An 18,004-nucleotide genomic window follows, 5' to 3' on the forward strand; every position below is an offset into this window, starting at 1 on the left:
ATCAATGTCTGTGATGTTGAATACAAAAGCAGCAGCGAAATTACTAGAAAAGAATGAAGAAGAAGATGACTATAAGAATAAATTTCAATTTCAATTTCAATTTCAATTATATTTCTACATCTTCGACTCAAAGTGGGGACACCGAGCGCGTCGCTACGACCTCCTACAACTATGGTATGAGACCCTAGAAGACAAAGAGATAGAAAAGATTTATTTTCGTCCATATGATATATTCGATTTAACCCGTCTATTTGATCTCCGGTCGTACGATAACGACGAGCCGGAGGAAAACTAGGCCTAAATTTAAGTTTAAATTTAAGTTTAAATTGTGCAAAACGGCTAAACCAATTTAATATTTTTATGTATGTACATTCAATTACTAAAAAGTTGCAACGCTTTAATTTTCGTGTACCGATATTGATGATATCGATACGAGACGTTTAATATTTTCACCTACGATGCTTATCGATACGATGTAGACGTCGAGTGGCGATGCGGACATTGAACGCAAACATTCATTTCGAAATCCTATCCCGAGTCCGGACATCTTGTACGTGAACCGAGTGTAAGTGTGTAACCTTGTCAGAGAACATAGTCAGAAAGACGCATTTAATATTGCAGCTACTACCTCCAAAAGATAACCCAGTTTCTCAGCACGAGCCCTACTCCATTTTGTTAATTTTATTTTTATTTTTAATTTTTTAGGTATAATCAATAGAGAGAAGCCTAAGGAGAAGAAATATTCCTGAAATTTGCCAAAACCTTATCCGTTCGACTGGAATCGTGGTAAAACCGTGGATTCGACAGTTTTCTTTATTATATTGGGACGCCGTTATTATTGATCTGGGAATGACTTTTAATGAATTTTCTCATTTTATAATGTTATAATTAATACCCTTAACAATAAAAGTTTTATATTTATTCGCGGCCTTGTTATAAACAGTTAAACATAAGCCAATTTCTGTATTTTCAACCCTCCCTAGTCCCCTTAAATAACGGTAGAACTGGAGACTTGAACCGATTTGGAACTTTAGAGAATGTTTGGTCTCAATAACTTCAGTATAAAATTGTAATTTTTAAGAAATTCCGCTATTAAAAAGAATTTTAAAACCATTTATTTGTCAAAAGTAAGTTACGCTACGCGTACGCTTTACGTTTAACCCTAGAACTCATGACTGGGGTCGATTTCGACCCCAGGCAAACTTTGAACTACGCTCCTGAGCTAGCGAGTGACATTATTGACTCAGGACCTGAACCATAATTCATTTCAACTCTCTAAAAGTAAGATTATGTTGGGCGCAGCGTTGGTTGTTCGCTGGCAGTGAAACAGCACCGTCGCAAAGCGTGCGTGGGGTCGATATTGACCCCAGTTGTGAGTTGCCGTTTGTGTTTCGTCGGTAAGCTAATTTTATATTTTTTGCTAAAATCAATATATTTCATGTATTATTACGTAATCTGAGCATAAATAGTCATAAATATTATTTAAGACGAAATATCACACAACTTAGTCGGTAAAAATCCCGTTGCCTTAGAAGATTGACATTTCGCAGAAAATGGCTGGGCGATATAATGTTTCATTTTTTTCATATTTTTTACTATTTTGTATCAAATAAAAATAAAATAATACTTGAAATACAATTTTTTATGGTTTTTTCATCGACTTTTTCCATATTTCAACTTTGCGAATTTCTTCATTTTTATAGTTCAAAATAAATATACTTTTTGAACAGAATATAGCGATGACAATTTTTTTTCAATAGTCTAATGTGTCCTCTTTAAAACTCCGTTTGAAATTTGAAAATCGGTTGATTACAAAAAAAGATACAAATTTTTGTTTAAAAAAAGAGGTTTTTGCTGATTTTCTGCATTTTTCGGTCTTTAAATGGATTTTTCACTAACTAAACTTGAGTAAAATTAAATTTATCGCATACCATTCTCTTCTTTATTAAAAAACGAAGAAATTCATGTACTATTAAGGCCCTTTATCTCTGTAGGACCGGTTTTACGATCAAAAAAAGCGTGGGGTCGATATTGACCCCAGTCATGAGTTAAAAGGTAAAAAAAATGGCTCATGAGTTCTAGGGTTAAGTTTACGCTTAAATTTATGATCAGTACTTAACTTTTAGAGGCCGGGAAAAGGACTTGAAGACTTTTTTTTTTTTTTACTATTTTTCCCTTATTCAACACACAAATTTTGCCTGAAAACATCAAATAGCTTGTGTTTTTTGGATGGTCGATATTTTGACCACCCCCGGCCTCTAAAGGTTAATATAATGTAACGTGGACATTCTTATGTCGAGGTTTTTCATCATCGGCCTAATCTTCATTTGTAGATATAAACATTTGTAATTAAAATAAATTAATGTGACTTATATAAAATTAAACTGATATCACTAATCAATTCAATAGAAATCACATTGTAATATCGAATAATAATAATCAGCGAATGGTAAAAGTAAAAACAGAATGTAACTAAAAAATTAATATTAGGCCGATAATTTATTCAATAAGAAAGAACGTCATATTCATTATCGTGTTCTGCATGCATATTAATTTCTTATATTTAATTTTTAAAGCTTTTTTAAAATTTACTATCGCGACAGAAGTGTAATAAATCTGATTTTTTTTTACTTTTTCTAATTCACAAATATGTATCTTATATAGAGTACTCTCTCTCCTCTCTTGACTGTTTGCAGCTCTGATTCTAACACCGTACCACGGTGACCAATTTATAACACTTCTGCTTCAGTTTTCACATGAAGCATACCGGAATTAAAGAATTAACGGATAAAAAAAATCATATCGAATAAATGACGTTATAGTAATAAATATTATGAGACATATTAAGTTTAAATTCTTCAATAGGTATACTTCAATAAGTATATCAGAAACGGAGTTAGATTGATTGGTACTTCACCATATCGATGATAAAACTTGTATTTTGATTGCAGCCGAGATAACCGATGAAGTACAGAATGTGAAGAGCTGGTTGGACGCCATAGTGACAGTATCCGACTTGCTCCTTGTCTTCTGCTGCATCATCTGCCGAATGAACTTGGATCGCCGATCACCATCTCACCAATTTTTCTTGCGTCTCTGTGAAAAGAATGACGTAATCAGTTAATTTTTTAAAACCGGTTTCGGTTTTTACTAAGTTTTTTTCAACTAATTCAGTCCAATTTATTAATATTAATAGTTAATATATTTAAATCTCTCTGCAATTATTACAAAATATTAATGATTCAAAACTAATGCTGCGTTCCCACTATACGCGTCGCGTCACGACGCCGCGTCATGAGTAATCCAATCAAAACGTTTCATTTTATGACGTCATTTCCGACAAGATCTCGCGTCGGAAATGACGTCATAAAATGAAACGTTTTGATTGGATAACTCATGACGCGGCGTCGCGACGCGACGCGCGACGCGTATAGTGGGAACGCAGCCTAAGTCTACAAATGCTTCTTTTTCTATGTAATTTTTCTACCGCATTATTAATATATTCACTTACTATTGGAAAACAATTGGAAAATTTAAAACTTTATGAGATAGCTAGATTTATTTCTAAATTACTGCAACTGTCGTTGTATTAAGGCATTGGCTGCGTTCAGCCGATACTCCGCTAACCCTTGCTTAGCGAAGAGAAAGGTAGCAATTAAGTGTAATTGGTTGGATCCAAAGGTAAGAACCAATCACATTCAGTTGCTACCTTTCGCTAGGCTAGCGGAGTTTCGGCTGAACGCAGCCATTTATCGTTTCTTTCAATTTCATATCGATTACTTTATTTTTAACCTTTTTCTTACATTTCTTACATTTCGTTACTTTTTCAATTCATTATTAAACAAAATAATATTATAACTTAAATTAACATTTGAAATGTTTTTTACAAATAAATATTTGATACATTTAATAAAAGATATAGAACTGGAACAATTAAAAGCTAACATTGACATTAGAGAAAAGTACCAGATTTCTTATTCCAACTTTAACATCTAAGATATCTTAATCGAATGTTCAGTTGAGTGAAATCTTTGGATAAGATATTTGATAATGTCTCAATGTCTATATATCGTAGAATAAGGCAAGAACCTTGTCTCTTTCTAATGAGGTAGGGGATATCCGTATCTCCTTCTCTCTCATATACACCTGCGTATTTTTTTGTTCGTTTTCAAAAGCTAGCCAAGTTTAGTCACTAGAAAATGTTTTCTTTATGTAAATATCAGATCTTAGAAATTTCTCTTACCTTGAAAAGTTTCTTTTCTAATCCTTTCCATTTCTTTTTAAAGCTGATCAGTTTTTAGATAAATAATGTATATTATTATAATTATACATATATCACATTATGTCTTTGTCCCTCGTTTTTGATAATCTATAAAAAAAATAACAGAAACATTATTTCTATATAATTCTTCTGCTTTTCAAATCTATTATGCATGAAAAAATTAATCATTATATTGACAATAAACCTACTCGACTTTTTTTTTCTCTCCCCTTCTAGGTTTGATACATTGTGCTTGGTGTCACTCACGTATGTATCATTCCTTTTTTCCAAGAGAGACACCCTGCCAGTAGCTTTGTCTTGACTACATCATATAACACAAAGACAGGGTTGAAGGCGCTAACGCTCCTAATCTAAAAGGAGCAAAACAAAAAAAATTGTCTTGACTACATCTTCCTATTAACATATCAGTTTATAACATGTAATTGGAATTTTATAAATATTAACGTGACATGGTATAACACTCATCTTATTTGTCATTAATATACTATTAAAAATATTAAAGCAACCTGAAAGGTATCGCTGCATGGTCTCCTCCAGGTATCTCTCTCACACCTTGAGCTGCGTTTGGATTCCCCACCCGAGTGTTAAAAATCCTATAGTATGTTACGTGCACTATAGATTTTCAGCACCCAGGTGAGAGAATCGGAACGCACCCTTGGATATGATGCTCGGTGAGACGTTTAGGTGATATCCAGTGATATCCTGTGATATCTCCAACTCCAACTGTGAGACTACATTCCAGATGCCCAATCCCTCGCTCCTCACACTCACAGTATCGCTAAGATGGACGTGCGGGGTGTAGGGTCATGACACAAGAATCTGCCCAAATTCACAATCAGATAAATAAATTAAATCGCGGCAAATAGATTTTTAATTGCGTAATTAATATTATTTCGGTAATTATTTAGAATACGCGCTGCACCTCAAATATCAATAAAATTATGCTCATTCGACGCGTTTTGACACGAAACGAAAGAATCTGGCAGAAAAATCCGGCCCACCATATCTCTTTCCCGTTACTGTTCCATTCCGCTATTCCTTCTCCATCGGGATGCACCCTCATGGCTTCACGCGGAATTGCTTGCCGCGTGGCAAGAAGCGACGCGGTAGCCAATAAACTTTTGGTTCTTACGGAAAAGCAACTCGTTGATTGGCTACCGCGTCGCTTCTTACCGCGCGACAAGCGTTCCCGCGTCCTGTGTGCAAAAGCCATCAGAGTATTCTAATGCCGGTCTTGAAACGCACTCAAAAGAAAGCTATATAAAGCCACAATAGTACGCATAATTAAATTGATAATTACTTCAATAACCACGATATACTAAATAACCGTCTTTTAGAAACGAACTGTAAACGACTTATATGTGATTGACCACATTCCAGACGCTCAATGATTAATTATGGCTGCGGTCCACTTGACGCTATACAAATGCTTCGAAGCATTCCTCTTCTCTTTTCTTTCAATGAAGAAAGAAGGAGAAGAAGAACGCTCTGAAGCGCATTTGTAGCGTCAAGTGGACCGCAACCTGAAAGCGACGCCCAGCCCGGCCGGCCCGGGGGAAAACCGGCTATCGTGTCCCTTGCTGCGCGGCAAGCATTTTCTTTTTACGGTTACTATGGTTACGAGGGTCACCACACATATGTCACTTTTCTCACATGCATGCAAAATGAGGGGCTCGATTATATTGATCCCGAGATGACGGCGCCGGCGCGGAGACCCAACGGTGTAATATGTACGTAACATATGGGCGCAAAGTTTTTTCTAGCAAGTTCGAAGCACGAAGATAAGTTAATACGTATATAAGTATCACTAATTTAAAGTTTTATTTATTAATTCTTTATTTTCTAAATATATATAAATATGGATTTAAATATTGGAAAAGAAGCAGGTATTATATATATGGTAAAAAAGCTGCGCAACGATACCGAAACTGTCGTTAAGGAGTTATTAGAGAATCCCCGTACAGGAGCGTCTCTTTCACAATTCGGTTTTAACATGAATTTTTTTTATTAATCGGTCTGATAGATTATGGCATACTTTCTTTGTAAACATTTTGAATTTTTGCAATATCTTCAAAATTGAAGAAAATATAGTACACGAAAGTGTGCTGTGACGTCATACTTTATATAAGAAATGACGTCATACCTTTTGAAGTTGCCGTCATCAAAGAAACTTTAGCAAGCTATAACTTTCTCAAATTTAGGTTTTTTTTTAATTCAAAAAGTAGTAAAAATCGACTTAGATTCTCTACATTAATTATGGATACCGCTTAATAAAAAAAAAAGTGTTAAAACCAAATTGGACCATTGAGGCTGATGATATTTTCAAATTTGACGATAAATGTAACAAGAAACTTTATATCAGAATTATAACTCGAAATCCAAAGCAAATCGTTATACCTGGTTACTCTTGGTCGCTCTGATACAGTCCGCTTCTTCTCCGTGGATTTTCGGCTCTGAAGCGTAGCGTCCGTAACGTACCGCTACTCGCACCGTAATGGAAGATGGAGGCAAATGGAAGCTTGTGGAAGCTATGGAAGATGGGAGGAGACCCGCGTTTAATTTATGCTAGTGCTAGGTCTACAATGCGAGGTCGTAAAGTCGTGAGTCGTAAGAATTGACCAATCACAATAGAATTTGAGGAGAACAATCGACTGTGATTGGTCAATTCTTACGACTCACGACTTTACGACTCGCATTGTAGACCTAGCATTATATTGATTATTCGAAACGCTCAACAATTCTTTAATATGATTGGCTCGTACACTCAGATCTAAGGGCAAGGATCAATAAACGTTAACTGCGACCCCCTGATACTTTAGGTCAACGGAAAATTCCGCTGCTCATGCGTGCCTCGCGACGCAGACTTCAATAGCTTAATAAAGTATCAAATTTGTGAAAAAAGGGGTGCTTTTAGGTCCTCTATTTAGACATTCAAGAAATATGTACAGTTAAAAAATTTAATTAATAGCAAAAAGGAAAATAACTTAAAGAAAGTGAGCGTCAAGTAAGAAGCATGTACATACGCATATTTTTGGAAATACAGCAACACGGAAAAAAAATAAGGTTTTGCTGCAACAGCAAATATATATTTATCAAATATAGATAGGACAACTAACATTTTTGCGAAACATTTTGTTGCAATAGCAAACAGTTTTGCTGAACTTTGCTATTGCAGCAAAAGGTTTTGCTATTATTGCAAAATTAATTAGCTCTCGCAGCAAAAAATGTTAGTTGTCCGTATAGTAGCAAATCCTTTTTTCCCGTGAAGTTGACTATTCAATATGAAATATTAACATAAAAATGATAAGAGGATATAAAAGGAAGCGTGTTTAAAAATAACTCTGCAGTCACATTTTTAGGCACAAAATAAAATCCTCTGTAGGATGGGGAGTTAACTATATCCTTTAAAAATATCTCCATCATTTAGCCAAATATTTTTTTAATTCTCTAAATATTTTAATTTAACAGCTCCTTTTCCAATATTTAAATCCATATCATATATTTAGAAAATATAAAGAAATAATAAATAATATTTTAAATTATATAATGATACTGACGTATTAGCTTATTTTCGTGCTTCGAACTTGCTAGAAAAGACTTTGCGCCCATATGTTACGTATACATACTACACCGTTGGGTCTCCGGCGCGCCGGCGCCGTCATCTCGGGATCAATATAATCGTAAATCGAGCCCCTCATTTCGCATGTATGTGAGAAAAGTGACATATGTGTGGTAACCCTCGTAACCATAGTAACCGTAAAAAGGAAATGCTTGCCGCGCAGCAAGGGACACGATAGCCAATCAACGTGCCGGTTTTCCGTAAGAACCAAAAGTATTGGCTATACCGCATGGCTTTTGTCTGCGTGCTTCCTCGTCCTGTGTGCAGGATGTGAAACGGTTTTTTGAAAGTTTTTTCCATACTTATCATTCTGGAATTAAATTCTTATTCCAATACACTTAGATATCATGTAAATTAGTATAATTAAAATAAGATAATGTTATTATAAGCGGGTCTGGCTGGGTACTGGAATTAAGTTCGTTAATTGATAGGATTTAAAAAAAAATTGTGTGCAGGCGCCATAAAGGCAGGGATGTGTTAATTACATGTCTAATTTGAAGGAAAAACAAAGATACATATATATGATTTAACTATTAATTAGTTTACCAACAAACCGCCCTTACAGAAATTTAATACACTGTAAGTGATTATTTGGCAAGTGATTAATTATACTTATTTTGAGTTTTGCACTGTTTTTAATGCTTTTAATACTCAAAATAAATAATTAATCACTAGCCAAATAATCACTTCCAGTATTAAATTTCTGTAAGGGCGCGGTCCTTAATATGATTGATTATTTCTTTTAGTTTTTCGCAGGATCTAAGTGCACGAACCAATCATATTAAAAAATTATTGAGCGTTTACCGAGCTGCAGTTTCCGCAGCCAATCAGGCCCTGCACACAATATTAGTACATATTAGGAATAAAAATTAAATATTAGGATATATATAAATAAATATTCTCATAATAAATATTTTAAATATTAGGATATATAAATGTGAGAATATTCCTATATTTATATCTTATATTTTATTCTTTTCCATTGTGCGTTTCGTTTAATTATTATTTCTAATTCCAATTCCTAATTTTTAATTTTATTCTTATTTCTAATAAGGGCTCTATATATTGTGCGCGGGGTCATGGTCACATGGACCGCAGGCGCAGGCCGCGCAGGCGCAGGGTCTCTTGTCCTTGTCTCAAGCTTGTCGTTCGCGTCGGTTCGCGACTTCGCGCTCGTCTAACTTTTCGCAGTTTAAAAGCAGATTTTATACGAATAAAAATGTTGAACGTGGAGATCGTGGGAGTTTCCGTGAAATGCAGCTTCGACACGCCGATTTCTGTTCCAGAATTAAAACAAGCAGTCGAGGAAGCAACGGTAAGTTGACCAATATTGAAACCTAACCTTAAATCTTGATCACTTTCTAAACTTCTTAAACTCTTCACTTTTATCTTTTAAATTTTTTTTAATTAGAAGTGTAATTATATTTCTATAATTTCTTATCTGCAATATCGCTCTGATTTTCATACATAATAACGTCTAGCATTTAGCTTATTTTTAAAACAATGACATCAAAATTAAAATGTGCAACAGCTGCATTGCATACATATGTTTGTGAAACTGTTGTTATGACAAATTTTATAATCTTTAGATGTGTCTTTAGCACTTGGTTGCTGTTGGAGTAACAACGCTTTTCCAACCCTTTGACTTTAACTCTTCAAATTGTACTTTTATCAAAATCTAAGATAAAGGATCAACATTTATTGATTATAGTATTAACAAAGAAGTATCATAGATTAATTCTTGTTTTCAGGGTCTTTCACGTGAACAATATTATGTCCTGTACAACGGTCGACCCCTACAGGAAGCTGATACCTGTCCGAACGGCCATGCAACCGTGGTCCCAAGACTGTTGGGCGGCAAAGGTGGTTTTGGATCTATGTTACGCGCGATAGGCGCGCAGATTGAGAAGACCACGAATCGCGAAGCCTGCAGAGATCTCAGCGGTCGCAGATTGCGCGACATAAATGAGGAGAAGAGGCTGAAAGCCTGGATCGAGAAGCAGGCCAAGAGGGAGAAAGAGGAGGTGGAGCGCAGGAAGAGGAAATTGGAAAAGCTGTGCGCCGAACCGAGGCACGAGTTCAAAGATCAGCGTTATGACAAGGAGCGCGCGGAGCTGACCGAGAAAGTTGAAGACGCCGTGGAGGAAGGGTTTAAAGCCGCTGGCACGTCCGGTATTAAGAGAAAACGGGAAGAGACCGATAAACCTAATAAACGCAAGACCATGTTAGATTTAGAGATCGACTCCGACGAATTTGATGATTCTGACGACGAGGATGGGGCACTACCTGTAGAGAGAACCAAGGCGAAAGAACAAGCATCGGACGAGAGCGGACATTCCAGTGACGATAACGAAAATGTCGATGAGTGCATCAAGAAAACAGAAAGCGAGCATTCTGAATCATCGATCGATAATCAGATAAATGACAAGGTAGCGAGTAATGACTCAGTAAACACAAAATGTATCATTGAGTCCCGAACGTAAATGTACAAAAAAAGTAAATGATTATTTTTATACTTATATATGATGCTATAAAGTTAGATTGATTGCTTCATATCATATCGATTTATATAATATAGCCTTAGTGTCGGGAATAATATAGTAAATTTAATTTCTAATTTATTATGTCATTTATTAATGAGTAATTAGGAGTAGAGTGAAAAATTTAACGATGTGAAATAATTGTTTCAAGCAAATTTCGTGTAATAACATTGTTTTAGCATTGTAAGGTATTGCAATAAATCATATATTGTTTCAAATGATGGTTGGATTTCTTCGAGGAGTTCTCTGATTTTATCGAACAACGGTTCTCGATAAATTCCATGCGTTCAATTCCCCGGTGAGTTTTAATCCGATTGCGAATAAAATCGTCGATGCGACGATCGATCTTAAGAAATCATCCGTGGACAAGTACTCATTTGTCCAACGATAAAACTCCGTGATGTACTTCGCACTAATAAGGACGAAATTGCTGTTTCTTTCCCCATGTCTTTGTTGAATCTTTAACTGTGCTTCAATTATAAAGTTTATTGAGACTTTACAAATTAATGAATATAATTTTTAACTCGTAATCACCTAGGGTGATTTTTACACTCCAGCAGCGAGAAAATAAAGCTCGATTACAGTCGTTTTTTTTTTTACTAATCTACATATTTCTACTAATAAATATTAAGTAAATCTATATACATAATGATCTCAAATACTAATAAATTGTAGAACAATCAATAATATATGTACAATATGTAATTAATATTGTAATAATGACTTAATTGGGGTGTAAAATATACCTCAGGTAATTGCGCGCGTATATGCAAAAAAAAATATTAGGTGATATTTTCGTGTTAAATATAAAAGTATCGGGATAAATATTGTAGATATGAAATATATATATATAACACAGATATAATATACAATATTTAAAAGAAGTATGCTTACATCTTGCGAGAGCTCGTGGGCAAATACGACGACGACGTTTGCAACAAGTCTTGCAAAATTTAGACTGGAAAAGTCAGCGAGATCGTGATTTTACGTCAATTTGTTCATAAGTTTTGTATCTTATACGTTTCTGAAGTGCAATATTTACCCTGCCGGCGGTGTCGTTACATGCCGTATAAATATTAATTTTGTTTAAATTATAGGACGGGGACAATGTAGGAATTTCATTTGCAGAAACCATTTTACAGGTCTTGAACAGTCGTTTTTTGACATTCCGATTTGTTAGGCAGAATCTTAACCTTGTTACAATTTTATAAGAAATTCGCGCAGACGTTCATTTTTTATTTATCTCTATATTAATTTAATATTGTTAAACTTGCGCGCGCACGCATGTGTTTTAGTTATGTTATTTTATTTTAAATCGTGATTTGAGATATTTGATATTCATGTAAATTTATCTATCTTTGCAAGACTTTTCTTGTGAAACCGTGCTGAATCTTAAATCTTTTCCACAGCCTTTGCATCGTACAAAAGAACTAATTAATTGTTACAAAAACTGTTATAAAATTACGACATTTACTTTTGTAGCGATGGGATAAGAACTTTTTGAACAGTAGGTACACAATCTGCTTAAGAAAAACTCTTTCGAGACATCCTATATTTCTAAAGAATCGACTCCCTACAGTAACAATAGGCGTCCGCAGCTATTCATTGGCGTGTCCGTTACGTGCAAAACCAGTTTTTTTTTTGCGTCGCTTTAAACCTTCAGCTACGACGTGGCGAATTTTGCGAATTAATGAGATCAACGGCATTCTACTCCCAAACAATTATACCTACTACAATAATTTGCAAACATCAATTTTTTTTCACCGCTACATATCTCCCGTTTCCCCTATTAGTCATATTTTGTCAATAGAATACCAGCCGAGGTATAACAGAATCTGCTAGTAGAATGTAATATGACAGATTGACTGCAGAAACTGAGCAAAATCTACTGTTTTATAATCATTTAAATGATGTATATTCCATTTTTTCGAATGTTTTTTTAAATACTCGTGAAATGACGAATTCTGCTCGGTTTTTTTAACCGATAATCTGCTGTCAGTTTATATAACAGATTCTGCAAAACACGAGTTTACAGACAAACACGATATCGGATCGGTCGCTGATATCTGAGCAAACTCGCTATCAATCTGTCGTCATATTGCGGGCAGTTTGTTTACCGGGTACGTACGTCGACAGTCTGAGATCGCATAAAATTTTTCTTGCTATATCATAAACACTCCTTATATTCTAATTATTATTTCGAACCGTTCGTAAGAATTACGGAAGGAGGGGAGGGGATGCTCGAATGGAAATGACAATTTCATGAGCAATCAAGATCCTTCCAGTGACTCATTCCAGGCAAAGTGCGTCATCACATTACTTTCGAAAAAGCAAATACGTCTTTATCTATTTATAAATGGTCTTTGAACTTTACGCATATTCTCTGTTACGTGCCGCGCACCTGGCTATCATAAAATTTTAAGTTTTTTAAAATACTATAATATTCTCGAAACTTTTCCGAGATGATTCTTTAACAAATAATGTCTTATACGGTATCATATCCTTAAATATAATGCTAGACTTTTTATTACGCGATCCACGTTGCAATCTTAAAGACAGGAATTAGTTTCTTCCTAAAATCGTCCGATAGGATTTACTATTATCGGTAAAAAATTCATTTATATAATATTAAAGGTATAAATATAATATAAATAATATTATATATAAATATATCCGTATATGTCTTTTTTTCCCTTTGTATTTCTGTCTGTATAAAATGACTATTTCAACGAAAAACTGCTTTATTAAGCGAAGATCTGGTCTCGAGTTCAGACTTGGTTCTCCGTTTTCGTCAGCTCATTAGCGAACGGGCCTTCGACTCAGCGCATTATTATACTGCGATCTCGCCTGTATCGTCGTCTAAATAAAGCCTAGTCGAGAAGACGGTGTTCTATCCTTCCTAATGCTTCGAAATATTATGGTGCGTCTCGTAACAGCATGTACGCACGTGCTTAGGCATATGTATACACACACACAGACACAATTACTATACGCACACGTATGTTGAGACGTAGGATGTCTAAAGAGAAAGAATTGGATCGAAAGTACAGAAATTCTATTTCCAGTATTTTAGGCCTGCAAAAATTCAAATTCCGTGACCCTGAGTCGGTGAAAGGGCTTCTTTTTCTTCTACAGCAGGTAAGCTATTTTTTCTCTCTATAGAGAATAAAAGCGTATACCCTTGGTTTTCGTCAGACAATGGCAGAGCAGCTAGCCTGCTCGCCGAGGGAACGCAAATTTCTACCTGCCTGCTTTGTCGCAGCAGCTATACTCACAATTATGCTGCGTAACATGTTTCGTCTTCGCTTTCAAGCTATTGAGATTTATTATAAATTATGTTACATGTATTTTATATACATTAATTTATTTTTTAAATAAGTGCCAACAAATATTGCTGGTCAATTTATGGTGTAAATTTAATAATATTAAATGTATTATCCGAAGATCCAATATATGTTGTTAGTGATCAAGAAGATATATATTAATTACTTTTAACGATGATAATTTGTAGTACACAACTTCTGTTGTAACAAGCATTATAATTATTTCGAAAGCATAAAGCGTTCAATGATATATAATATTCGCTCGGCTAGCTGCTTTACTAATTTAAACGCTCATGTTATTCCCAATAGTGTTGCAACGTGTGTGTGTGGTGTGTGTTATCTGATTTTTTTTTTTAAGATAAAAATCCAGAAAAAACCGAATGTCCAAGTATTAAATACAATAATGTCCGCTATTGATCCAGACAAAAATGATAAAGTTTTACCTTTTGTAAATAAAAAAGACAACTTATCTTCCTAATTTTTTTCAAATATTCTTTTTATTACTTTTCTTATACATATACGAATAAAGATTATACAAGAGAAAGAAAACCTATATGGACATATTATGACAAATATTTTTCAAGGCTATTTCTTCTTGAGTCAAGAAAAAGTCGAATTAGCAAATATATCTACTATTGGAGATTCAGACAAACAAAAGATGAAGTTCAATATCTAAAAATATATATATCTTGAACGATAAAATCGTGCAGTACAAGATAAAATTCAGCTACGAGAATATTCTTAAAAAATTAGCTGTAAGATTGAGCTAAATTTTTTTTAAATGTGAAAGTATGTATCTAATATTTATAATTTATATGTCAGAATAAATTAATATAAAATTATTTCACATTTAATATATCTTACGCCGTACAGTCCCCCACATAGTTATACGCTAATATAAAATACGTATTTCCATGAGACGCTTTACATTCTTTTATTTTTCCTTGGAAATATATTGCTCGCCCATGAACGAATTTCGCGGAACTCTGACATTTAGTTTCTTTGTAACCGAATTATTTCATCGTTCATCTCTCCTGTGCTTTTCTCCCCCCAACGTCCCTTGACCTATTCCATTTTAAACGCAGAAAACATATAATATAAGCTGCAAAGAAACAGATTTTGCGTGCAAACGACAACAGCAAATCGTTTTCTGGCTGCCTTTTCTTTTTCCTTTTATATACCGTGTCAAATCTATAAATTTTTGCGAACGACTGTACGTCTCCAAAGATAATGGCGACGTCGAGAATGTCGAGGTTTCATCCGTAACGGTATACGCGCGGCAGCTGCGACGTAGAGGGGACCGCGCCGCGCCCTGCGACTCATTTCCTACGCCGCAGCTCCGTTTTCTCGGCCGCATCGATTTTTTCCTCACGGGCAATAATTCGCGTTCAATTCCACTCCAAACGACCCTGTCTGTCCCAAATTAACGAACTGCACCGCCAAAACGTGAAAAATTCGCGGCGTCGAGCGTATATTTCGTCGCAAATCGGGAACTACTTCGCGCGCCAGCGCGGAGGGTTACGCCTAAGCGACGGCCGGTCGGGTATATAAAGCCCCACCAGAAGCGCCGCGCGGCCATTGCCGAAGTCATCTCCGAACGGTGTGGCTGGATCTCGCTCGTGTGCGCCTCTCCCTCCCAGGGCCAACGCAACGCGACGCAACGCAACGCAAGCGGCGACGGGGACGGGACGGATGCCCGTGTTCGCTAGGGCGAGAGCGATCGACTAGGCGCGAGTTAGATACAGGTTGGTTTTAACTCGATAATTAGTCCAAAATACCTTAGTTGTTACGGATGGGGCGGATAGTTCCTACTCGCTACGGGAGTGTGACGCAACTGTCGGCGTCAGTCGCGCGGGACAATCGCGATCGGCCGCGGGAGATCGAGATGGGGAAGCCGAGCCACACGGAGCAGCTCGCGAGCTGGATCACCACTGTGCGGCAGAAGAAGCTCATGTGCCATCGGAGCCCGAAGCGCGACTTCCGCGTCGAGGCCGTGCTGACGCACGCCCTGCACAAGGCGGAGTACGAGCTGCGGGCGAAGCAACTGTCGAGGATAGCCCGCTGGCGACGCCTGAGGAAGCATCTGCTCAAGGGCGTGGAGTACGGCAGCTGCGGCAGGTACAACGCGACCGAGCGAGAGTGCGAGATGAACGGCCAGTGTTCCAACCTGAGGGACACGAATTTCTGGCGGCAGAACCTGCCCGACGACCTGTACGAGGATCTCAGCAGCATGGTGGACTTCCTGCAGCAGCTTAGCGAAGTCAAGTCGTCCGTGCATCGGTGACGAGAAGCTGGTGGAGAGTATGCGGCCTTGTGTTTCCCCCACCATGAATGGTCGTTGGAGCGTTATATCCGTGGGGATCTGCTCGGCGAAGGGCTCCCCACCCTTCCCCACGGCGTCAGGCTTGTCCGAGCTTGGCTGAACCGAGGGGGCCGCGCCATCAAAAATTTTCCGTCGCATTAACTCCCAATAGTGCGTTTAATCCGACTGCGGCACACTGTATAATGAACGTGTACCGATAAGACGATCCATGGATGGTGCCACGTATCTCTTCTGCTTGTTTCCCCCCCCCCCTCCTTCTGTCTTGCTCAGGCGGAATAGGAAATGGTCGGCTCGCGAGCCGAGATCTGGGTCAATGTATTCTGGGTGGAGTCCAATATGGAGGCGACCTCGGCGTATCCTAGAAGACTTGGCCAATTAGTCCTGCAGCATTGCGGCAATCTTTGCAGTTTCATGGTTACCCTGGTATATATCTGGGTATTTTTTACTTGCAGTCTCACCGTTTGAGATGGCGGATGCGGGTGGAAAGAAAGGGATAGGGAGAAAGAGAGAGAGAAAGAGAGAAAGAGTTGCTGTAATCAAGTGCAGGCGATACCTTGGGATTTCGTACGCGCGCACGCACACACACACACATCGGCCCTCCTGCCTGATCGTCGATTTGGTTTGTAAACTGTATCGAAACCAAAGTACTTTCACTATCTAGAGTTTGTCTTATCTATTTATATTTTTAACGTGTGTATATACTTAACGTAAAATACTCGCGGAAAGGAGGAGAAGTTTTCACGTTGAAATACTTTTTATTTAGAAGTACTTTCAAGTTCCTTAAATCTGTAAAATCATATAGATGTATTGTAAGACTGCCTTGCATTGTGATAATAATTCTATTAGTGTGTAGCATTTAACTTCTCTTGATCCTAAACAGTATAATGAATAATTGATTAATTTTCAGAAAAGATTAAGATATTTTTTTATTTATCGAATTGTTAATCGATTACAAAATTTTACGTATTAATCACAATTTACCAGGCCAGCTCTCGATATTGATGGATTTTTCTCGCAGTATTTCTAAGATGGTTTTATGCTGTTTAGGATCAAGGTAACGAAGACAAAGGATCTCAATTATTGTAAGCCGAAAGCCATTGTGATACTTTTAATTTTTATTAAATACATTTGTAAGTACAAAACCTTGTGATACAGATTACGTAAGAAGACGAGGTGAGAAGTATTGAGAGGAGTGTAAAATAAATAAATACATTTTGCAAGTAACAATGTAGAACTACTCTGTTTTTTAACTTCTCTATTCACCAACTTATTAATGCCGTCAATCGTTTTCAGTCTGGCACATAAGCATCCATAGAAAATACATCTTATCGCGTGAACGAAGGGCTACGGCTGCCAATGGGTGGACGACGACGTCGTCGTCACCGGCTTAGAAAGCGTACCTATAAGATTGCAACGAGCGAAAGAAAAGAGAACCATAGGGGAGTATATCTGCGTTTCGAGTGAGAGAGGGAGGGAAAGAGTCTGTGTTTCTAGAGGCTGGTTGAATCGGCGCACAAGCAAAATTATCCTCTGCACGAATCGTCGTGATACCGAGCTCGTGATAACCCACGACGATGAGAAAACATGGCTTTCATACGGTGAACCGTCACTCTCCCGAATCGGTCATTCTCTCAGGTCCAGAACAAGTTACATTCTCATTGAGTAATGTAGGATAATGATGCGGAGTTGCACCCGTTTACCCTACAGGTTGCAGGTATACTTCAAGTAAGGTAACTCGTCATGCAAGCATGCGAATAACCTATTTGAGTTACCGAAATATTTCTCTTGTTTGATGTAAAAGATGTCACCTATACGCTTGTTCGGCGTTGCCATAATAATGTGTCCATAGATCTGCGTTCAACCTGCCTTCGACCGTGCCGAGACCCACGACCAGGATAGGACGTTGACGCGTGTGTT

General features: G+C 37.0%; 2 protein-coding genes and 2 long non-coding RNA genes across 6 annotated transcripts; 3 read left to right on the top strand and 1 right to left on the bottom strand.

Moving 5' to 3' along the window:
• Positions 1 to 1,099: 1,099 nt before the first annotated feature.
• LOC139821861 (uncharacterized) lies at positions 1,100 to 6,829 on the bottom strand. Of its 3 annotated transcripts, none has more exons than XR_011734369.1 (5): positions 6,680 to 6,829; positions 4,789 to 5,101; positions 4,471 to 4,632; positions 4,244 to 4,369; positions 1,100 to 3,096 (listed from the first exon to the last, which is right to left on the bottom strand). It is a non-coding gene; the product is annotated as an uncharacterized lncRNA (long non-coding RNA). The 3 variants fall into 3 exon arrangements; XR_011734370.1 differs by lacking the exon at positions 1,100 to 3,096 and adding an exon at positions 4,026 to 4,146; XR_011734368.1 differs by lacking the exon at positions 1,100 to 3,096 and having other exon boundaries at positions 4,026 to 4,369.
• LOC139821862 (uncharacterized) lies at positions 5,262 to 5,710 on the top strand. Its single transcript, XR_011734371.1, has 2 exons — positions 5,262 to 5,388; positions 5,467 to 5,710. It is a non-coding gene; the product is annotated as an uncharacterized lncRNA (long non-coding RNA).
• A 2,192-nt stretch (positions 6,830 to 9,021) lies between the features above and the next one.
• LOC139822163 (splicing regulator SDE2) lies at positions 9,022 to 17,321 on the top strand. Its single transcript, XM_071793767.1, has 3 exons — positions 9,022 to 9,216; positions 9,653 to 15,509; positions 16,540 to 17,321. Exons 1-2 carry the CDS (start codon positions 9,121 to 9,123, stop codon positions 10,382 to 10,384), a joined length of 828 nt encoding a protein of 275 aa, XP_071649868.1. The 5' UTR covers positions 9,022 to 9,120; the 3' UTR covers positions 10,385 to 15,509; positions 16,540 to 17,321.
• Positions 15,516 to 16,641, top strand: LOC139822164 (uncharacterized). Its single transcript, XM_071793768.1, has one exon. The coding sequence runs from the start codon at positions 15,557 to 15,559 to the stop codon at positions 16,046 to 16,048; it is 492 nt and encodes a 163-aa protein (XP_071649869.1). The 5' UTR covers positions 15,516 to 15,556; the 3' UTR covers positions 16,049 to 16,641.
• Positions 17,322 to 18,004: the final 683 nt, after the last annotated feature.

Source organism: Temnothorax longispinosus, chromosome 11, assembly GCF_030848805.1.
Source record: "Temnothorax longispinosus isolate EJ_2023e chromosome 11, Tlon_JGU_v1, whole genome shotgun sequence".
NCBI classification, from domain to species: domain Eukaryota; kingdom Metazoa; phylum Arthropoda; class Insecta; order Hymenoptera; family Formicidae; genus Temnothorax; species Temnothorax longispinosus.